The sequence below is a fragment of the Tenrec ecaudatus genome, chromosome 9 (genome assembly GCF_050624435.1).
Source record: "Tenrec ecaudatus isolate mTenEca1 chromosome 9, mTenEca1.hap1, whole genome shotgun sequence".
Lineage (NCBI taxonomy): Eukaryota > Metazoa > Chordata > Mammalia > Afrosoricida > Tenrecidae > Tenrec > Tenrec ecaudatus.
Genome location: NC_134538.1, coordinates 437,798 through 462,310, shown reverse-complemented (window position 1 = coordinate 462,310; position 24,513 = coordinate 437,798). Strand labels below are relative to the sequence as shown.

General features: G+C 38.7%; 1 protein-coding gene and 1 long non-coding RNA gene across 25 annotated transcripts in view; one reads left to right on the top strand and one right to left on the bottom strand.

The window, feature by feature from the left end:
• Window positions 1–24,513, top strand: part of LOC142456661 (uncharacterized) — a 75,093-nt gene that overhangs the window by 34,518 nt on the left and 16,062 nt on the right. The gene's annotated exons all lie outside the window — the stretch shown is intronic.
• Window positions 1,614–24,513, bottom strand: part of LOC142456657 (uncharacterized) — a 91,852-nt gene continuing 68,952 nt past the window's right edge. For 14 of the 24 annotated variants that reach the window (XM_075557812.1, XM_075557804.1, XM_075557807.1 and 11 more), the window contains 4 exons: window positions 18,042–18,082; window positions 9,023–9,149; window positions 7,801–7,924; window positions 1,616–6,081 (listed from right to left, as the gene is read on the bottom strand). In XM_075557812.1, coding sequence (XP_075413927.1) covers window positions 4,884–6,081; window positions 7,801–7,924; window positions 9,023–9,149; window positions 18,042–18,082 — 1,490 coding nt within the window. In that variant the 3' untranslated portion in view covers window positions 1,616–4,883. Of the gene's footprint in view, window positions 6,082–7,800; window positions 7,925–9,022; window positions 9,150–18,041; window positions 18,083–19,474; window positions 19,555–24,513 lie in introns of all 24 variants that reach the window. The other 10 variants (XM_075557814.1, XM_075557815.1, XM_075557816.1 and 7 more) reach the window with 5 other exon arrangements.

Here is a 24,513-nt window from a genome sequence, read left to right as displayed (position 1 = left end):
GAAACCTCCTGATCCAGAACAAAGACATTACAGGATTTTTTTAGTTTAGAGTAGTGGACTGGCTTAAGTGAAAGGATATTCTAGCTATTACTTATCAGGTTGGCATGGTAACAGGATTCAGGGAACAGCACAACTGCAGGTACTAATTAAAGGTCTTACAAGATAGTGTACATTTCTTGCTATTTGGGCAGGCAGTTTGGAGACTTCTTGAAGCGGGAGGAGGAGTAATGGGTGCTAACTGCTAGTGGGGGTTAAAGGCAGTTTAAAACAAAATGGGGTTCAGAACACAATGGAGTTCCTCATGTTAAGCTAGTTTACTACCCCTGAATTCTCCTTTGAGAGAAGGATGGCAAGACTTTGTCTAATATACTTTGGACGTATGGTCAGGAGAGACCACCCCATGGAGAAGGACAACCTGTTTGGTAGAGGGACAGTCCAAGAGAGAGGGCTTTCCTCAAGGAAATTAGGTTTATGCAGTGGCTGCAACAAGGTGATCAAATATAGGAACAATTGTGAGGATGGTGCAGGATGAGCCAGTGTTCTGTTCTGTTGGGCGTAGAGCCGGTGTGAGTCAGGACAGACAACAGCACCATACAACAAAATCATGAGTGTTTTTCATTATGTTTAATAGTGTTTATGACTGGCATGAGATCACTTGACATGTGTACCTATTTTTTTTTCACTGATAATTCTTATAGTTCTAGGACTTATATTTAGCTATTTAATCCATCTTGACTTTGTTTTTGTACATGGGGTGAGGAATTGGCCTTATTCCTTTTTTGTGTGTGCAAATGGAGATCAAACTATTCCAGCACCTTTTATTAAAGAAGATACCTAGTCCCTACATGTTTTAGTTTTTTGATAACAATCAGGTGTGGATAGGTCTTTGAGTGTATTTCTGAATTCTCTGTTCTAATTCATTGGTCTTTATAGCTATCATTGCACCAGTAGCAACCTGTATTAATAACTGTAGTTGTATCTGGGCATTAATGACTCCATTTCTTTTTTTTTTTTTTAAAGTTATGTTAATCTTGGGGTTTCTTTCCAAAAAAGGTTAGAAATTTATCTTTAAATATTTTTGAAAAATAATCTGAGAATTGGATAGGAATTGCATTGAATTTATAGAGTGCTTTTGGTAGTTTTCCTATAGTATGTCTTCCTATCCGTGAACATTTATCATTCTGTTTGTGTAAACTCTGTTTTGGTTTCTTGAATATTGGCTCTCTTCTTTTGATTTTTAAAAAATACATCAGGATTTTTATTTGAATGCTCATGTAATTCCTAAAACAAATCCATAATACAGGAGTCATTAGTTTTTCAACAAAGTTTTTAATAATTCTTTTTGAACAAAGTGCCAAACTATTATTAAAATATAATCCTTAATCAACTTGTAGAAATAGCAAATGTGGGACTATGCAAACTATGGTGGTAGCAATATATATTGAATACGTTAAGAACTTCTGGAAGACTTCTGGAAGAATGAGCATGTCAGTCTATTAGCAAGTACAGCCTAGATGATCCTTAGAAACCAGCATAATGAAACTTGACTTTTTGCTTAGGACATGTCATTCCCACAGCCCCGCCCCCCCCCCAAAAAAAAAGCCCCTCCTTGCGATTGAGGCCATGCTAACTTATAATGTCCCTATATATAGGACAGGGTAGAGCAGTACTTCTGTGTTTTCAAGACCGTAATTTATTATGGAAATAGGAAGTTCCTTCTTTCTCCTGAGGAGACATGGAAAGTTTACAACTGCTGACCTTGCATTCAGTAGCCCAAAGCGTTAATACTACACCATCAGGACTCCTAATGCTCTTGTCATTGGCAGGAACAAATTGCTGTAGAAGGACATCGTGTTTTGCAAAATAGAGGTTTAACAACAGAAAAAGAAGACCCTTAATAAGATGGATTGATAGAATAGTTGGAAACTGGGCTCACACATAGAAATGACTGAGCAGATGACACAGGAATGGGCAAGGTTGCCTTGTCTTCTATTTTAGATAAGGTCTTTTAGATTTGGGTTAACCTAACAGCACCTATAGCAAGGATAAGGTAACAAACATGGGAAGTCATTGAAAAATGTATAAATGATTATTTACAAAGATGGGGAATAATATTCATTTCTGGCACAACGTACAAAGAAGGATTTATCTTGGAGGAAATGAAGTTAGAGTAGAATGGATTAAACATGGTTTGTCGTGTGTCACGAAGAAATAATTGAACTTGGTCTCAAGCAGAGGGGAGAATCCAGTATAATAGCAACATTAGCACTCAAAAAAGTTACTTTCACTGCATTTCAATCATTACATCCTGTGTGTGTGTGTGAATTGTGTTATATTTAGATGAGAAACATCTACCATTAGCATTCAGAACAGAAAGCATCAATGATAACTCATTAAACCTGGGGTTATCTCTCACACACTATTATTAAGCAGAGCTACTCCAGTATCAATCACAAATAAGGCATTGATCAGACTCTTTAAGACCAAAGAATGCATTTTAATTCCCTGCATTATATATGCACCCCACACACTTCATATCATTGAAATCAGAGGTTCTCTGTCTTACATACTATCCAGCAGAGTTACGGCATTACCAATTACTCATAAGCTATTGATACCAAAGTCCTTTCACATACATTAGATGTGGAATCTTTCTCTCTCTTTTTTTGTGGCAGCTTGTCTAAGTAAGGAGGCCCCAGGACTTCTGAAGGCTCCTATAATGACATGGGAATTAAAACCAAAACATTCAGTGTTGTGTCACATTCTGTGGAGGCAATGCTGATTCAATTAGACCAAATGTTGCAAGTGTTTTGATTTTAAGATGTCACATTAAACAAACAAATAAATATATTGGGTATGGCCCAGCTGGAAGGTCTATGTGGGAGGCAGAGTCTTCCAGAATCCAGAAGCCCTCCTTAAAGTCACACAGACACCATTCAACTTGGATATAATAAATGGCTTGTGTTGGTCTGGGTCAACTAGAGAAACAAATCCAGAGACACTCATTTGTGTGTAATAGAGAACTTTATATCAAAGAGTAACTGTATATTAAGAAAACATCCCAGCCCAGTCAAGATCACATCCATAAGTCCAATATTAGCCCATATGTCCAATACCATTCTTTAAATTCCTCTTCAGACTCACTCAGAACATGCAATGATGCCAAGTACAGGAAAATCACCGGCCAGTGGGTGGTAAGTCTTGGGTGTCAAATTGCGGTGGAAGAATTTCTGCACTGATGTGGATCTCCACGTGGCTCCTCCAGCTCCAGGACTCTGGCTTCATCAGCCTAACTCTATGTGGTTTGTCAGCAGGAACACGAAGCAGATAGTGGGTGTGCTGCCTCCAGGCATGAAGACAGAAGTTCCCAGAATCCTCAGGAAAAGGCCATGCCCACACAGAGTAGGCATGATTGGCTATGACATGATTGAGTCCACACTCCACCCCTACAACCTATTTAACAAGTTGACATGAAAGTATGTAACTACCACAGGTGTCCAATGGAAACTGACAAGAGGACCCTTTGTACCTTTGCCCCAGGGACCTCAGGTTGTAGGCCCACGTAGACTTGCATCCTAATACACATGAATTTCTTGACCTAATATGTTTTAATGAGAAAAATTTATTAAATTTCAATCTTACCTCATATAAAAAAAAAACATATACCTAGTGTTCACCAGAGCAGAGTTGAATGGCAAAATAAAGAACTAGAGATTATGAAAGAATAACTAACTTGTTCTTCAGTAGAAAGGAACCAAATATTTGAAGGTTTAGGATTGCTCTACTCTGGTAGATGACAAGAACCAAGTAGAAATGGCGATACCAAAATTTTGGGATGAATGAGACCTAACCAATTGAAAACAAAATAAAACCAGGATCTTAGAGGAGGATTCAAGACTCTTGAATATTCATTGTTGGACCAGAAAAGTTTGACCACATTATCTACTATTGGGCAATGCCACTGCTACATGGCCACATATAGATTTAGCCTTTGGTCAAGAAGGTAAATCATACTTCAGACTTGGTAGGAAAGAGAAATATACATGGCTGATTTCTTGGTGACCCCTTGACTCAGATACATATGAGCAAATCTGTTTTAATACCAGAAATGGATTTGACATATCAGGAACTGTGGTTTCTAGGAATAGAGGCCACGTCTTTTACATGCAATATGATAAATAAATTTCCTTCCTGAAAAAATATTTTCTGCGTCCTGGTTTCAGACCAGGTTGACAGTGGTGTCATTAGCACTTTGGGTTTGTTCTAGTTAAGACTGCTGTATACAATTTCACCACTTAAATATGGATGGGATTCCCTATGCAGTGATTCACCTACCTAAAGCTCTCTGCTGGGACCACTGACAGCATCAGTCTTTTGGTTGCTCCAGAAAGGACTGTTATTTCAGCACAAACTGCAGTGAAATATTACTGTTGGGATCACAGAATTAAAAATTCCCTTAAAAATATTTTGACTCATACTTCTGTTACAAATCCACATACCATATGACAGTCATATCCCTCTAAAGGACTTACAAAGATTTTTTATTGAAAATATTAGAAAATAGTAAAACATTTTAAAATTCTTATATGTCTATGAGGTAGTAAGCTATTATTTCTACATAACAAAATAATTCATAAAATTTACGTGGTGTGTATAGAAGTCATTAGCTAAGAAAATGGAGTACAAATTAAAAACCCATTACACTATTAATAGTGGTAGAGCTTCTTTATAATTCCTCAGACTTCTCTGCATGGTGGATCTTATACATAGACAAGTTTCAGGATTTACCAAACCTGTCACAATATTCCTTAAATTCATAAGTCTTCATTCAACTGTGAGTTCTGATAAGTTTACTTAGCTGTGAGGAGTGACTAAATTATTTCTCATTCATTACATTCATAAAGTATCTCTGCAGTGTGAATTCTCATATGTCGAGTGAGGCTGGAGGATCGGTTAAATGCTTTTCCACATTCCTCGCATTCATAAGGTCTCTCTCCACTGTGAATTCTCATATGTTCATTGAAGACTGAGGAGCGAGTAAATGCTTTTCCACATTCCTCACATTCATAAGGTCTCTCTCCACTGTGAATTCTCATATGCTGAGTGAAGTTTGACAATTGAATAAATGCTTTTCCACATTCCTCACAATCATAAGGTCTCTCTCCACTGTGAAGTCTCCTATGTCGATTGAGATTTGCAGACTGATTAAATGTTTTTCCACATTCCTCACATTCATAAGGTCTCTCTGCACTGTGAATTCTCAGATGTTTCTTGAGTATTGAGGCACAAGTAAATGCTTTTCCACATTCCTCACATTCATAAGGTCTCTCTCCACTGTGAAGTCTCATATGCAGAGTGAGGTTTGAGGACTGATTAAATGCTTTTCCACATTCCTCACATTCATAAGGTCTCTCTCCACTGTGAATTCTCATATGTTCATTGAAGTTTGAAGATCGAGTAAATGCTTTTCCACATTCCTCACATTCATAAGGTTTCTCTCCAGTGTGAATTCTCATATGTCGATTGAGATTTGAAGATCGATTAAATGCTTTTCCACATTCTTCACATTCATAAGGCCTCCCTCCACTGTGAATTCTCATATGTTTCTTCAGTACTGAGGCACCAGTAAATGCTTTTCCACATTCCGCACATTCATAAGGCCTCTCTCCACTGTGAATTCTCATATGCAGAGTGAGTTGTAAGGATCCAGTAAAGGTTCTCTCACATTGTTTACATTCATAAGACTTAGCTTTATTGGAGATTCCCAAATCATCTGTGAATCTTAAAGGTTCTCTTAAGATTTCTTTATATTCATAGAACTTGTATCTTGTTAGAAATTCTGCTGGCGTGTGCATATGTTTTTTTTCACATTTCCTAAATTTGTCAGCATTGAATGGAGTGTGAAATTGTTCATTATGGTCTAGTGAAGAAAGACTCTTGAATGGTTTTCTGTATTGAAAATATTCCATGGGATATAAATATCCTGGTCTTTGTAATGGAGGAAGAATAGAAATTTGACTGGAGAACTCATCAATAGTATTTTCCTCATATCTTCCCCAGGATGTGATTGGAAAATATCTTCTATTAAAAAAAAGTTATTTTAAATTTTCTACATTTTTCATCATTACAATAGACAGTAAACATACACACACACCCTCAATTGTCTAACAAATCATTAGATTAAAAACCTGAGTATAATACAACCATAATTTTCAATGAATGAATAAAATATGGATCAATGAAATAACAGGATATAAGAGAAGTGTTTCCAATAATGAAAATATAACTCACATAGATTAAAAACATACAGTGGTAGGACTATTAACACATATAATTCCAGATACACAAACACAGATGTATAGATATACTACAAAATGTTTGTACTACTAAAGTAAATATTGACAGTTTGAATTAATGGCATTTTGAGCCATAATTGGATTAATCAAATTAACAAAATATTTATTGAAGTATGTGTAAATATTATTTATTCATATATTTATATATTACATTCAAATATAAATATAGATATAAATATCCACTGCAATTGATTCATTATATTCATAATGAACCCAGAAGAAGGAATAGAAATGCTATTTTTATAAGAAAATAGTGTCTTATTTCTTATTTGCTGTGGCTGATATGTTAGAACCACTGTCCTAATGTTTAGTAACCAAATGCTTAATATAATGTACCACCAGGACCATAGTTCTCTGTATACATTTCCATAACATACAAACTTTCATTTACAAACACATGAGTGGGGCATCAAATTTTTTGTGGACAATTCCGTTTTTTTCAGGGACTATATGTCTCAAAATTCCTTTAATTGACTCAAATCTGACTCATATTGACCCTATAGGACCATGTAGGAATGCCCCTGTAGTTTTCTGAGATTATAACTCCTCAAGAGTGTGGAAGGCATCCGCTTTCTCTCATGAAATGGCTGGTGGTTTAGAACTGAAGACCTTGTGCATAGTATGGCAATAAGTAATCACCACAGCAAGTGAATTAGGTGTTGGGCTACTAAGTTATAGTTCTGTTAAAACAAATAAAGCTATTCTCCAGGAATAAGATGAGATTATCTACTTCCATAAAGACTAATACCCTCAAAACGCCTATGCAGTATTGCACTCTGCACTACATTGTACACTATGATTTCAACTGGATGAAGAGCAGTGGGTTAATATGTGTAGATGGTATGTTGATAGTGTACAAATTGTTGTATATATCATATAAAATGGATACTTATATACGTATAAACATATCAACCTCTTTCTCGCTCCTTTTCTTTTTTTTTGTCTTGCTCCTTTTCATCTTTAGTGTTATATCTGTCTAATTCCACTACCTTTTAAATTTAATCTTCTCATTATAAGCCATATATGTTAGTTTTCCTGTTAATCTTCAAGGATGCATTTACTTGTCAATTGTTGTTTGAACTTTGTAAAAACATTGAATGAACAAAATATGGAAAATTATTTCTTGTCTCACAGCTTACTCTTGTCTATGCTTAATGTTCTCTAGAGAAAGACAGAGGGAGAGAGATGTTATTATATGATAAGACAATCTTGGCTCATATTGACTTATCAATAATAAGAGGGAAATTATCAAAATATTTCTTCCCCATAATCTCTGGATGGTTCAGAAATGCCACATTTTGTGTTATTATCTATGTGCTTAATCATCTGTACCACATATAATTAAAATGCCAAAATACTTGCCTGTCTCTTTATATACATAACATAATATTCCCATTAAACCCTCTCCTGGAGCATTGCTTACTCTCAAGTAAATTACACTCACCTCAAAAGTGGGGTTTGGTTATCCCGCTTTCCACGGCCATGAAATTCACAGAGTTTTTGTAAGACGGAGGCACTTGTAGCATTTCTCGAGAATCTTCCCATTACATCTTCAGTGGGTCGGTGTTCTTAGTCATTAACATTTGAGAATCAGAACCAATTTTGTATGTTAAGTTCACAATATGAAATGAAAATGAAAAGTATTAAGTACAGACAAGAGTAAGTTGTATAACAAGAAATACTTTTCCATGTTTTTTTCAATGTTTTTACAATGTTCAAACAGCAGACAAGTAAATTCATTCTTGAAAATTAACAGGAAAACTAACATATATGGCTCATAACTAGAAGATCAAATTTTAAAGGTAGTGGGTTCAAGACAGATATAACACTAAAGATGAAAAGGAGATATTTTTCTCTTCATTGACATAGGTGGTATTGCTGTGCCTAAAGTAGCAAACAAACAAGGATAGGCATTTGTGCAGAAATTTTTTCTTAATCAAATGAAATTTTTCTAACTGATTTATCAAGTACAAGTTCTTCAATGAAGAGCTGGTCAATGCTTTATTGACACACTAGGCCTGGGTGAATGTTCTGTATAAACATGCTGCCCAATTAACATTTCCCTAAAGTGACTCAATACATTGATTTTCCAGATCTGCAAATAGGTATGTGTGAATCGTTTGCAAAAGTATCTTTTTTTCCTCCAAAGTTTAATGAACACACAAAAACACTGGGGTCATAGGTGCTACACATTATGCCACTAGCTACGGCATCAGGAGTTTGATACCAACAATCTACTCTGTGGAAGAAAGGATGCTTTGAAGATCTTGTAACCATAGGTGCTCTTCTTCTGGTGCTTTATCAGGTAATACTCCGTTATGATTCATGTATTTGTCAGAGGCTTATACTGTGGAAGTGGAACACCTTTTCCGTACTACTCGTTTCCTCAGTTTGCAAGTTCCACAGGCACCTCGTCACCAAGAGCATGACTGCTAGTAATTGAAATACATGTAGGGTGACTCCCAGAATAGCAACATGCAAGCTTTGACAGTGTGACAAACTAACAGAGTAATGGCAGAATGTAATATGTAGAGATTTTTGGTCCAAAGAGCAAATTAATTATTTTATTTCACCAAGTATTATTATCATTAGCCCAGTTACTGGGGCGACAACACTGTGTACTTGGCAAATCATGAATTAATTTAAAATAATGAAGATATTCATACCTACTAAAGCTAGGTTTGAGATGGTCTCCACCATCACATCTCTGAAGAGTTGTTTCTGAGAAACATCCAGCAATGACCATTCTTCTGGGGTGAAATCCACAGACACATCCTCTACAGTCACTGAGACCTAAAATATCCCATAGAATACATTTTATAATAATTATTATAATAAAGTAGAATTTAATTATTATTTAAATAATTGTCATAAATTATATTATTAAAGCATCATTTTAATTTGGTTCATCTAAGGATTAATTACTACAAATTGTGTGAAATAAAAGATTAGGTTCATAATCCTGAGGAACCTTCATTTCATAGGGAGTGGCTGCATGGTTTTATGTTCTATAAAGCCTATCTTAGGGTTCAGCCATTATTCTCATTCTCTTATCATCTGCATAAACTTCTCCTAAGATTTTTTTGTTTTGTTTTGGTGATCCAAATGGGTTTTTATTAAGGAGAGAAGGTGATAGAGAAGAGAAAGAGAAGAGAGAAAAAGAGAAGAGAAAGAGGGGAGAGAGGGGGGAGGGGGAAAGAAAGGATTGAGAGAGAGAGAGAGACCACAGCAAGAGCTCTCCTAAGATTTTATCTCATAGATATAAGAACCCTTCAAGATTTTTTCTGAAAAAAATCCATTACCTGCATTTACATTTTCTGTTTACTTTGTGAAATCTCAAGTTTATAACATAGGAAGCTAATGGTTTCTCAAATAGGCTGTCTAATTCCTGCCTACATCCAAACTTAAGAATTAATAATAGAACTCTCTACTATACCAACACCACCTCTTCTGTGTGTGGGGAGTGTGTATTTTATGGGTGGGGTTGGCAACACCTTTCATAGAAACAAACATATTTTTAAATACTTAAGGGAATGCTGAAATATTATCAATTAAAAAATACTGTAGGACAAGCAGTGTTTTTGTGTCACTGTTTGTATGTTGCCTTTCATCAAGCATTGAAGGACAAACCAAATCATCAAGATCTGAATGGATTAAACATATAATTCAAATGTTTTGTGAAGGATTAGGGATAAAGAAGGCTTCAGTAATTGAGTGAATATCAATGTATATGTTTAATAAGCACGTGCAAATCTGGAAATGGTCCATGCTTTCAAATTTGGAAAACAAATACTTGTCCACAACTATTGGAAATTCTTATTGATTTGCATTGCAAAAAGGATATATTCAAATAGAACCTGCAATTTTTCAAGCATTATTAGTATTATGTGACAAATGTAAATTTCTGCTGAAAATAATTTTAAAACAGCTGTGATTCTACATCAAAGGAAGATGGGTTGAGAAAAATTCTGGAATGTGAACTTCTGACATTATTGGTGACATCAGATGGTTCTTGTATAAGATTTAGTAAGATAATACCTTAAAAATGTTAGTCTGTTTTATTGTACTTAAGGAAACCCTTACAGTAGAAAAAAGAGGAAGTTATTCAAACAACAATGGGATATAAAAATAATAATGACTATATATTTATAATAAGGAAGGACTATATGTTTATAATAAGGAAGGACTATATACTTATAATAAGGAAGGACTATATATTTAATTTTTAAAACAAAAAATCTGAAAAACTAGACATATGGAGAGCACGGTATCAGGATGGGAGAGATTAACTTTAATAACTTCTCATGTGAAAATATAGATATTTCTTGCTGAAAGTGAAGAGAATGAGAAGAAATGACTGATGAAAGTCAAAGATAATAGCACTGAGTATTGATTAAACCACAGCAAGCAGGAAAAAAAATCCACATAAAGGAACATCCTAATAGTTTGACCATAAATTGAAATCAAGATTTGCATTTTACTTGGATCCATAATCAGTTTGCTTGTAAATAGCTGTCAAGAAATCAAAACATTTTATTGAGCAAATACTCTGCAAAGGACCTACTTAATGTGCTAAAATCAATACGTCACTTTGGCACTAAGGTAAGTTTGATTCTAATCGTCATATTTTCATCAACCTATATGCAACCTATATAACCTTTTCTAATGCACAATAACTAAGAAAAATGTAAATGAATTCATTTGAATTTTGTTGTATTGGTGCAGAATATTGACTATACCATAGACAGCAAGAGGGATAAACAAATCTATCTTGGAAGATGGAGCCCTGGTGGCACTGTGGGCTGCTAACTGCTAGGTCACTTTGAAACTACCAGCCACTGCACGGGAGAAAGTTGAGGGTTTCTATTTCCATATGAAGTTACAGTGTAAGCAATGGGGAGAGTTCTCCCCTCATCTTTACATCTGTTTGAGTTGGAATCATTTCTAGGGTAGTTAGTTTGTAGTTTTTCATCTCTTAGAAGTACAGGATAAATGCTATGAAAAATTAGAGATGGTGAGCTATCATCCCATAAACATAGGATATGTTACAGGAAAAGAATTGTCCAGAGATAAAAGGACATAATTAATTTTTAAAAGTCAACAAAAAATAGACCTTCAATGGCTGTAGTTTAACAATAGCACAAGTTCAAGACTGAGCAGGATGTCCCTCTGTTGCACCAAGTCATTATTAGTGAGGAATGCTTCTACAGTGTTTACCATCACCATCAATAAAAATAATGAGTAGGGAAATCCCACATATTGACCAACTGGAAATACTGTCATCATACTCATTGCTTTGATGAGGCCAGGAGAGGATTAAGTCTCTAAACAGTGGAAGAGTTTGATCTACCATTTTTGGAACTATCTACAAGAGGTTTCACTGCCTGAAGGGAATGAGAAAAATTGTATCCATGGAGCAAGGACGACCCTTGGCAATATGAGAATTCAAGTCTTCTGGAACAGTCATATCTAGATCATCTCAGGAATTTCTTTTGCCCATCACAGTGAACCAAGGCCTAAACTGGGATTTTGACACCTTATTTAACCAGCTCCAAGTCACAGACAGAAGAACATCACAGTGACGCAGGATTCAATCTTGTTCCCCAGTATATCCTCCCATAAGAGTGCTACATTTAAATTGACCTCTTACAAGCAGATGGCTAATTGCTATCTGGGTGGTAGCTTTAACTATAGGCTCAGACATGTGCTATTGCTCTCTAGGATCTGAAGATGGTCACTCACCAGTACCTATCCCCAGCATTGGTATTAGGCTACTTCTCCAATGAATTCATGGACTTTTAAGGTGTAGGTACAGCCCATTTTGATATGTGCATGGTGACCTGTATTTAGGGCAGCTTAAGGCCCCAAGAGTATAAAGGTTGTTATTGGAAATGACTCTCTCTCTCACTGTCTGGACCAGGCTCCTGGAGTCATGATAATGGAGGTGAGCCCTACCATGCTTTATCTTGTATGGTGTCTCTTTATTTTCCCCTCAGTTACACAACTCCCTTCTAAACCCATTCGATTGAGGGGGCTGGTCCGCCACAATTTGGTGCCTGAAATAGGGACCAGGTAAAGGTCTCCACAGAGAAGCATTACCCCTTGAAATGGTGTGTAACTTTATTGAACAGAAGAGTGAATAGTGGAAAAAATTTAAACTGAGGATCCAGTTTGGGGATTAGCAGAAACATAATGAGAATAATAATAGAATACATATTTTAAATACAGTGGGGCAAGATGGAAGTAAACCTAAAACATGCTGTTACTCTCATTCACTTACTAAAAACAAGAGGTAGCAGAAACAAACAAACAAAAAAAAGATGCAAGTTTTTTTACAAGTACTGAAACAGAATAATCCATGGTTTCCCAAGGCAGAAACCTTTCCTCTAGAGATCTGGGAGAAGGCTGCCGTAAATGAAAAGAAAACACACACACAGGGGTACAGTATTCCCATGGAGACATAGTCTCTGTGTACACAAGTTAAGGTAGTTTGGGAACTTCTACAGACAGAGCAGGAGAGGAAAGAGGAACATCAGTGTAAAGAAAAGTCTGAAATACAGAAACAGGCAGAAGTTATCGAAAATGAGGATGAGATCATTGAAAAAGCATTTAGACAAAACTGAAGAAATTAAGACTGATTCCAAAGAAATAAAGGCTCATGGCAAATGCCTCTGCACCATCTGAGGAGTGCAGCACAGTGAAGAACCTTAACCATCAAAGGAAACCGGCCTTACAGTAGATAAGGTCAAGATGAATACAAACCATCACAACTTGTGCTAGTTACATAATCTGGTGTCAATTTGAGAGGATTATGAGTGAAGGGGTGGAGTCTGGCCTGTCAATCAAGATATAACCAATGTGGGCATAGCTTTCTCCTGAGAATTCTGGGAACTCCTCTATTTTCTCCTTGGAGGTAGGAGACACTTCTTTCTCTAAGCCTTGGATACTTTCCACTGACAAGGCCTGCTCCCTGGGAGACGATCTACTGACAAGACACATGGAACTATGCTAGTGCCCTGAGCTGGAGAAGCCACATGGACCTATCCTGATGCATCAGACCTCTGGAGCTGGAGAAGTCACATAGAGATCCCTGCCAGCGCTGAGATGCTTACAACACCACTGGATCCACAAGACTTCCAACTCACTGGCCTGTGGTCCTCCTGCATCACTGCTTGTATTTCGTGATTCTGAAGAGGATGTTGTAGATTGGTATCAGGCATATGGACTAATATCGGACTTATAGATTTGATCTGGACTGGGCTGGGACGTTTTCTAAATGTACAACTGCCCTTTATATAAAACTCTCTCTTATACACATATGAGAGTCTCTAAGAATTTGTTTCTCTAGAGTACCTGGACTAACCTTAAATCATCACAGGGAGCCAGCCTTACAGTAGGTAAGGGCAAGATGAATACAAATCATCACACTTGCAATCATCAGAGGAGGTCAGCCTTACCCAAAGTAAGGGCAAGACAAATACTCAGCATAACAAAGTGTCTTTACTTTCAAAGGTAGAGAAAGGAATTGCAGAGGAAGGAGATTTAGAGACCAGATTAGCTTTCCCTGTTCCAGTAACTGAAAGACCACCAATGCAGACAACCCATGGAGAAAAGGAAGTCTGATATGGGGCCTTCCCCTTTAAGCTGCTAAAGGACATCAACAGGCAGGTGCAATCTAATGCCTGGATTCCTCTTTTGTGACTAGCACAATTAAATCTCTCGCTGACACTGAATGCCTCCTCTGTGCCATCTGGAACGATTTAAATATGGCTTGCCTCTCTCCTTCAGACTTCTTGCAGCACCGAATCTGGTGAACTGAAGGAGCTCAGACACAGGCTCACAGGAACACAGAACAGGAGATCTTCATACTGATAGATCAGTTAATGGGGAATTGTAATTTCATCACAGTGGAAATGCAATTGTAAATTACCAAACAAGCCTCCTCACAAATACAGGATGTTTGTCTACGGCCTTGGGAAAAAGACAACGCCTTCAGAGGAGAAAGAACCCAGAAGCAGGGTCATTCTCTAGTGAAGAGTCATATATAGATTTTGTGTCCCAATTCCAGGTCTCTACGGAAAACTGTCAGAAATGCACAGGCAGCTGAAGATGTGAGTCACAAACTATTTTAGGAATATTCTAACGAGGACCGCAGAAATGAAATAGCCCTGACAGGAATGAGGGCAAGCTCTTAGACTATCGCAAGATGTGCCACGGAGTGGGATCTGAAGTGCACAAGGTGGACTGCCTACCGTCCGCTTTGACCAACTGCACCGAAGCTCAAGGAAAATGTTTTCGCTGTGGGAAAATGGGTCATTTTCAGAGAGTTTCCACAGCATAGGCCAATCAGCCCAGCCAAGAGGCGTGATCAGTAGCTTGCACCAGAACATAAGCAAGGACCACCAAGATCGGGTTTGAAATAATCAGGACCTGTGCTCCCCACCCCCACCCCACCTGCAGGAAGGGAACCCATCAGGCACTTAAGTTTCAGGAATAAGGGAGTTCTATGAGCAAACGCTACCCAGCAGGGAAACGGAATGGAGCAAGCTCCAAACCCGCCCAGCAAAGCTTAGGAGATACAGCTCAAACCTAACTCAACACACAGATCCTTAAAAACAATTACAGGTATCACCCAGTCTGGCAGCAAGGGGCGGCCCCTAACCAAACTTGCAAAAGCCCAGTCCTTGTTCTCTTTGCTGTCAGTCTTAACTAGCCAAATAAAGGATCAAGGGCTCTCAAGGCAGTCTGTTGATAACAAAAAGCAGGAGACTCTGCGGGGGGGAAAGGGCAGTACAGCTTTTATCAGGGAAATTTAACCTAAGTACTCAAGGCATCCAAATTGATATTGAAGTTATCAATCAAAGTTATGAAGAAAAGCTAAAAGCTTTAATTGAATGAGAAATTATTAAAACTGGTACTTGGGAATCACTGCCTAAAAGAACTAAAAGGCATTTATTAGGACGCTCTACCCGCAATTCTCAAGGTGTTCAAATTGCTGCTGGAGTCATTGATCAAGACTATGAAGTAGAAATCAGGGCAGTAGTTAAATCTGAAGCACCATGATTTACAAAGTAGAAAGATCGCTTAAGCCAATTATTTTTGCTTCCTTTTATTCTTAGAATTAAAACATACCTCTCAGGAAAGCACACCTGAAAAACTGGACCCTTTTATGAATCAAGGGGTCGTTTGGAATGCTGTTATGGGCAAGCAACAGTTCCCCAACATGGAATTAGAAAGTGAAGGGAAAAGGTTTTTATATTCTGGATATGGGATCACACACATAAATCATCCACAAGGACCTAAGGCCAGTCCACACATTTCCCCTATGTCCAGCATGTAGGGAATAAGAGGAGTTACTGAAGAAACAATATCACAAAATGGGAAAATCCTACAGTTTAAACGGCCTGAAGGGCAGTATGACTTATTTTTTCTCATAAGGGTGCTCAGAAGTTTAATTTTTTAATCATTTTACTGAGGGCTCATACAGTTTTTATCACAATCTATGCATACATACATTGTGTTGAGCACTTTCCAAATATAGTACGGCTTAATTAAATCTGAAGTCACACCTGTAACCTCATGGGGACCAGATCTGTTGTATAAATTAGTTCAAAACCAGCTGAACAAACTTATTGAGAACTTTTACAGTCTTTCAAGTTATCCTAAATGTGTTAAGAAAACTCAGAAGTTCCATCTGATGTCAGTCTTTTGAAAGCTTCCTCTACAGATAAGCTCTCTTGATTCTCTGAGACCAAGGAGCTAAAATTCATACATAACAATGAATTCTACCTAACTAGTTTGACATTTTAAAAATCAAACCAATTGCCTGGGTTTACTTACAGGGCCTTAAAATCTCCATTATTAAAACAGAAGGGGGAGAAGAAGAGAAACATTTGGTCTTTTTAACTAAACATTTTTTTCTCCCTACTAAAAGTTTCTAACAAAATTAGGGCACATAAACACATTTTCACGTCTGCGGAAGGAACTGATCCTGAGAAGACCTGGAAGGATGACAATCACGTTTGGGTTCTGGGTCGCTCATCTCCTGTAGGAAGGGCTGTTCACTTTTGGCTTTGCACAAGAAAGCATATGGTTTCCTCTTAGGAGGGTGCAACCTCGTATGGAGAAAAATGAACACTATGCAAAAGATGAAGAAATCACCCAGTCTTAGGAATGATTCTGTTTCCAGGTTGTTAACATTCCAAAGGGCGGGGTTATGTGTTTGTGTTGTCACAGGCAAAGGAGATAAGCGGATTTCTCTTCAGCTACCTTGGCCCAGAAGAGAAAGGATGGCTGAGGGTGTTACCTCAGAGTTGAGAAAACGGCCCAGAGACCCCTGTCCTGTTGCAGAAGTTATCCAAAACATCAAGAAGACCTGAGAGATTCCTGAGACTGGCAATTGCTGCCTGCTGAGACTGATAATCATCTCTACCATTGCTGATGCTAAGAGACACTCTAGGAGTCTATCATAACTGAACATTTATGCAAAAGGGACTGGACTTTTACAACAGATTGTTCATTTGCTAAAAGATCAAGATTATAGACTTTCAACATTAACTGCTGGTTAATATGGACCAGAACATTGAAATTTTTGTGTAACCTTTTCTTTGAACAATGTAACCTTACTTAGTTGGGTTTTAATTAGAAAGCATTTGCAGGGTTAAAGGGAAACTTTTCTTTAGATATGACTCACCTAAAATGGGCAATTTTCAATACATCTAAGATGGGCTAAAGTTATCCCTAGTTCTAAGGAAATTAAATAATCAGTAGATGTTTTAGGGGGGCTTGACCTACCTGCCTGGGTCCCAAACATTTTGCATAGTTTAAGTCCTAGTTTAATGCTTATTGTAATTTTATCCTTCCAATCACATGCTGCTTCTCTAGAAAACTAAAGCATATGAAAGAAAATCATGTAGATTCTTCTATCTGCATGATTTTATACATAAGATGCAATTTTATATGTAAACCCAAGGGGGAATTCTGGGAAACAGAACGGGAAGAGAGTGTATGGGATGGATTCTTTATTCTCATATCTTAAGAAGTCTGGCAGGCTGGGTTTTCTAGGGTGAAGGGAGGCCTTCATTCTTGTGAGTTGGAGATCCCAATCACATTCTGATCATCCATATTGTTCCACACTATACCTTCCTATAGTAGGGCTGCGTAAAGTTAACTCTTACAACACATGGCTGATTGCTAGCTAGCCGGCACCTTTAACTATAGAAGCAGACCTGTGCCATTGCCCTCGAGGCTCTGAAGACACTCACTCTCCCCTACCTGTACCAAACACTGGTGTTAGGTTACTCCTCCGATGTACTTTAGGATCAGTGCACAGCCCACTGTTTTATGTATGTGGTTAACTGTAACTGGGGGTAGGGGGAGGGAGGAGCTTGCATTCCCTGAGAATATAAGCTGTTATTGGAAATATTATCTCTTTCTCTGTGTGGACATGGAACCTGAAGTCATGGCAGTGGAGTTGAGCCCCTGCATGCTTTATCTTGTCTGATGTCTCCTTAATTTACACCCCAATCACAAAACCACTCCTTGGGCCCATTCAGTTGTTCCCCAAACCTTTCATAAGGTTAACTTATGGAAGAACCTTAGATATTGAGGCACAATGTTCCTAATTTTTTTTTATCTGACCTCCTTCTGTATAATGTAAACAACCCAGGTCTCTTTAGTACTCACCATTTTGTCGTTCCAGCTTCTTGAGGTCAAATCAAAGCACTCTATAAATAAAAGAAGCAGAGTCACTAAGACGTTTGGAGTCAGGTGAATGAATTTGGTCCACACACAATAAGTTGAAATCCCTTATGATGAATAAATGGGCAAGACAATAGTCCGAGGTTTCTAGCTCCCGAGACTTGACTATGTTTTGTGTAGCTAATCTGTGATCTCAAGTAGAAAGGATAGAGTGTTGAGTAAGTCATGTCAGGTTCTTGACCTGAACTTTTTGCCATAACTAGAAACCATGCTGCCCCCTGGCTCAAGGTCATGCTCCATTGGGTGGCAGCCCAGTGTTCACCACTACTCCACCAAGGCTAAAGAGTTCACTGAACTTAATGGGAGGAATAAGATTGACATAGAATGATTTCAACAGTCAACTTAAACAACATGAATTATCTTCAAAAACAAATTAAGCCATGCAAAAACAAACAATTGATAAAACACTTTAAGAGAAACAGAAAATACAATAGTCAACCTGACAAAAACCCAAAGCTGACCCTTGGAAAAACCAGTATAAGTACCAAAAAATTAACAAACCCAGGAACAAGAGAACAATATGGGATCCAAATTGGTGGTGAGGGGGTAGTGGCAGGCCTGGTAGGGAATGATCAAGGGTAAGGTAATGTAACGAAGAGGTATAGCTGTAACCCAGGTGGGGACGGAGCATGATAGTGGGGCAGGAGGAAAGTCAAGGGAAACAGAGGCAAGAGCTAGGAGGCAAAGGGCTTTTATAGAGGTCTAGACAAAGACGTACATGCAAATATATATATGAGGATGGTGAAATAGATCTGTGTGCCTATATTTATAGGTCTAGTATTAAGGTGGCGGAAGGACTTTGGTTCTCTACTCAAGCATTCCCTCAATGCATGAATACTTTCTTCTATTATATTGGCATTCTATGATGCTCACCCTTCCGACACAACCGCTGAAGCCAAAGCGGGTGAACAAGCAAATGTGGTGAAGAAAGCTGAGGGTGCCCGGCTATCAAAAGAGATAGTGTCTGGGGTCTTAAAGGCTTGAAAATAAACAAGCAGCCATCTAGCTCAGAAGCAACAAAGCTCACATGGAAGAACACACTAGCATGTGTGATTACGGGGTTCCGAAGGGATCTGTTATCAGGCATCAAAGGACAAAAAAATCTTATCATTGGCTGCACACCTCCAAGATACGATCGCCGAAGACAAACGGGTGCATAAGCAAATGTGGCGAAGAAAGCTGATGGTGCCAGGCTATCAAAAGAGATAGTGTCTGGGGTCTTAAAGGCTTGAAGGTGATCAAGCGGCCATCTAGCTCAGAAGCAACAAAGCCCACATGGAAGAAGCACACCAGCCTGTGCGATCACGAGGTGTTGAAGGGATCAGGTATACGGCATCATCATAAAAAAAAAATCTTACCATAGTGAATGAAAGGGGAAGTGCAGAGTGGAGACCCAAAGCCTATTTGTCGGCCACTGGAGATCCCCTCACAGAGGGGTCTAGAGGAGGAGATGTCAGTCAGGGTGTGATGTAGCACAGATGAACAATACAGCTTTCCTCCAGTTCCTAAATGCTCCCCCCCACCCCCACTACCATGATCCGAATTCTACCTTGGAAGTCTGGAGAGAGCAGAGGTTATACACTGGTGCAGACAGGAGCTGTGGATGATACCTTCAGGACCAGGGGTGTGAGGGGTGATATTGGGAGGGAAGAGGGTGAGTGGGTTGGAAAGAGGGAACCGATTACAAGGATCTACATGTGACCTCCCTGGGTGATGGACAACAGAAAAGGGGGTAAAGGGAGACGCCGATAGGGCAAGATATGACAAAATAATAATTTATAAATTATCAAGGGCTCATGAGGGAGGGGGAAGCAGGGAGGGAGGGGAAAAAAGAGGACTTGATGCAAAGGGCTTAAAGTGGAGAGAAAATGCTTTGAAAATGATTAGGGCAAAGAATGTACAGATGTGCTTTATACAATTGATGCATATATATGTATGGATTGTGATAAGAGTTGTATGAGTCCCCAATAAAATGTTTTTAAAAAGTACCAAAAAATTTAGCTATGAAAGATGTTTGTGTAACTCTGTGTGTTAGAAATAAACCTGAAAGGGGCGAAAGCTCTCAAACATTGTGATACCATTGGGGATGATTGAATCTTAAGTACATAGTATTTAGAAATAATTACTAGCAAATTAGAATCTAGTTTCAGATCTCACATTTTACCCCTGCTAAACCAGCAAAAGGGAAAGAAAAAAATTGGGGCCAAACAAAACAAGTAAGAAGTTGTGAAATCTATGTTATTTTCTAATTTGAGTCTAATTCCTATGTTATACAAGCTTTAGAGTCCTGTTAGGAATACACACACACACACACACACACAATTCTCTTTATTAAAGTTTAAGCATAGCTTAAGGAGGCCTATGTGGGATGAAGGTCAATGATACACAGCTTCATATCTAACACAGAACCCCGAAGTTCAAACTCAACCTACATCACATACTTGAAAATTATACCAACCTCATTTTACTCAGACCAGTAAGGAAATCTTATAACAGAATGAACACCCTGTAGAAGACAGTAGCACTGCACCAGAGCCTTATCTTCAAGGCTGTGACCTTATGGAATCTGACTGTGCCATCCATCTCTAGGCATATCTTTTTCCAGCAAACAGCTGGTGGACTTGAACCAATGGCTATTATTTTGCATCTAAGATCTTACTCATTGCATTTCCTGATTCCATAAGTAAGAGAAGGAGCAGAAAATTGAAACAGGAAACAAGCAAGTCCGTGTCACAAACAGTCTGCATCACTGGATGCCTTTATCCTCAGTAGGTGAACGTTAGAGAAAGTCAAATTAAAATCTAACTATGACTTGCATTCAGAGACAAGGGATATTTCTCTGAACTCAAACTATAAGCTTTTCTTAGAGAAAACACACACACACAAACTTGGTTTCCAATATGAAATGATATTGTTGTAACATTTTATGATTTGAAGGAAAAAAAAAACTTAAGGAACTGGTATTGACATCTACTAGAATATAATTTCAGTCCTTGGAGGACAGCAGGCTTGGTAAATACCAAGTTCAGGAAAAATAGAGGAAGACATTCATTGAGATGGAATGACATGGCAACTGCAGCAATCAGCTCCCAAATAACTACTGTGAGAATGACCTTGAATTGGACAGTATTTTTTTTCCATTTTGACATAGGCCAACTATGAGTCAGACTATGAGGGTGAGTATGAGTCAGAAACGATTCCAGGGCCGTTAACAACAGTCTAAAACATCAGGTCAAAGGCATTTTAGGATCCATAAATATAATTTAATTCATGAATAATACATCTCTATGAAATATTCTCAACATAGGAATGCAAATCTCCCAATATAATTCTTATGGGGCTAGGCCCACCCTGATTCTGCCAGGAAATTCCTGTTACAATCTTCCATTTATTACCAAATCACCTCCAACCACTTACTAATTGATGTGGTCTTATGCCGCACCTAGCCACCTTCTCAGAAACATCAGGAATAACAAGCTAAGAATTTAGCAAAAGCCAAACGAAACAAAATAAATACAAACCCAAAATTATTCAGAAGAATGAACTAAATAGGTAAAAGGGCTACAAAGCCCAAAGATATAAAAACATCACAGTGTGATTTTCTCTGTGAATTAATGTATAATTTATAGTAATTCTGTGAACTTGAAGTCCTTAAAAGACACAAATAGTTAATACGGTCAGCAACTAACAAGAGAGTTGTCTTCATTGAGGCCTGGTGACCTCCTTTAGAAAAATCAAACTTTGAAAACCCCGTGGGGCTCAGTTCTTCTCTGACAAAAAGTCTCCCTGCGTTAAAACCAATGAATACCAAGTGCTCTGTTAAAACGCTTCAACCCTGGAGACACCGGATGGGGCAAGATATGACAAAATAATCATCTAAAATTATCAAGGGCTTGTGAGGGATGGGGGAGCGGGGAGGGAGGGAAAAAAAAGAGGACCTGATGCAAAGGGCTTAAGTGGAGAGCAAATGCTTTGAAAATGATTAGGCCAAAGAATGTACAGATGTGCTTTATAAAATTGATGTATGTATATTTATGGATTGTGATAAGAGTTGTATGAGCCCCTAATAAAATGTTTAAAAAAAAACAAAAACGCTTCAACCGTATACTATGAAAGCAACTGTAACTCACAAGGCAAAGTTACGGTGAAGTAAATCTATTTCTGTGCACCAAGCAATATCTTGATTCCGCAGAGAATGTTTCCTGCTAACCACCAATGAAGCCCCACACCTTTAGGCTTCACCTTTCATACTCTGACTGTATTCTAACTCCACCAACAGCCATGTAGTAGGATACATTGTTTCATAGAACCTATGTTTTCCAGTGAGACCAGTCTTGAAATAGAACATCTTGCTAGGTTAGGCAGAAGACCCAAAGAAGGTGCATCCACACAGTGGCTGCAACAATGAGGCTCAAGCATAACCATTGTGAAGATGGAGCAAGAACTTACAGCATATCTGTGTGTCCTAAAGGAGGGTGAATATTACCCAGAACCAACTTGAGAGCCTCTAATAACACCAAAATAGGGGATCATCTCCCCCCCACACAAAAAATCATATTCCTTTTTGGAAGAGACCAGACATATCACAGGATAGGTATGAGAAAAGGTCCGGTAAATGCCATGAGTGAGGACCTGCCCATGTCAGACAGAAAGATCATGCCCAGAAAAATAAATTACTGGGGGAAGGAGGAGAAAAAAGGGGGTGATAACAAGGCTTCAAGTAGATAATGTTTTGAAAATGACAATGGCAACACATGTTTGATTTATGGATTGTTGTAATATCTGTAAGATATACAGATATAGACTGGGGTCTTAAAGGCTTGAAGATAAACAAGCGGCCATCTAGCTCAGGGGCAACAAAGCCCACATGGAAGAACACACCAACCTGTGTGATCGCGTGGTACCGAAGGGATCAGTTATCAGGCATCAAAGAACAAAAAATCATATCATTGGCTGCACACCTCCATGATACGATCGCTGAAGACAAACGGGTGCATAAGCAAATGTGGCGAAGAAAGCTGATGGTGCCCGGCTATCAAAAGAGATAGTGTCTGGGGTCTTAAAGGCTTGAAGGTGATCAAGCGGCCATCTAGCTCAGAAGCAACAAAGCCCACATGGAAGAAGCACACCAGCCTGTGCGATCACGAGGTGCCAAAGGGACCAGGTATAAGGCATCATACAAAAAAAAATATGTATGTATAGATAATATATATATATACCATAGTGAATGAAGGGGAAAGTGCAGTGTGGATACCCGAGGCCCGATGTCGACCACTGGAGATCCCCTCATAGTGGGGTTTAGGAGAGGAGATGGGTCAGTCAGGGTGCGATGTAGTACCGATGAAAAACACAGCTTTCCCTCAGATCCTGGATGCTTCCTCCCCCCAACTACCATGATCCGAATTCTACCTTGCAGCACTGGATAGGGCAGAGGTTGTACACTGGTGCATATGGGAGCTGGAGGCACAGGGAATCCAGGGTGGATGATACCTTCAGGACCAGGGGTGTGAGGGACGATGCTGGGAGAGTGGAGGGTGAGTGGGTTGGAAAGGGGGAACTGATTACAAGGATCCATATGTGACCTCCTCCCTGGGAGATGGACGGCAGAGAAGGGGGGGTAAGGGAGATTCCAGATAGGGCAAGATATGACAAAATAACAATTCGTGGATTATCAGGGGCTCATGAGGGAGGGGGGAGTGGGGAGGTAGGGGGGAAAAAAAGAGGACCTGATGCAGAGGGCTTAAATGGAGAGTAAATGCTTTGAGAGTGATTAGGGTAAAGAATGTACGGATGTGCTTTATACAATTGATGTATGTATATGTATGGATTGTCATAAGAGTTCTATGAGCCCCTAATAAAATGTTTAAAAGAAGATATACAGATATATGATATCTGTAAGAGTCCCCATTAAGTGATTTTTTTTAAGAAAAAGAACAGACTGGTAACAGCAGTTGGCAGGTTCCAGATCCTTGAATCAGACGTCAGTGGATTCACTGCTCCAGAACTGGCACCCAGGAAAGGCAACCCGACTGCAGGACCTGAAGTGATTAGAATGCAGATATGAAAACCTGGCTGGACAAAGCTTGAATGCACTCACTCTTAGTTACGTTATGGGGCAAATTTATCAGGTTTGCCATGCGGTGTGTTACGTAACCATGACATCATTTTTTAATGCAAATTTCACTGGACCTTGGAAAAACAACTCTCGTTCTACATCTAATCCTATAAATGCGGAAGATAAAAGAAGAATCAAAGCCTTTGAATTGCGGTGCCAGCCGAGAATTTGAAAGTGCCATAAACTGCCAATAGAACAACCAAGTTCCTGAAAGAAGGAAGACCTGAATGCCCTTAGAGACCAGCAGAGCCAACATGGACATGTTGTCAGAAGAGAAGAGTC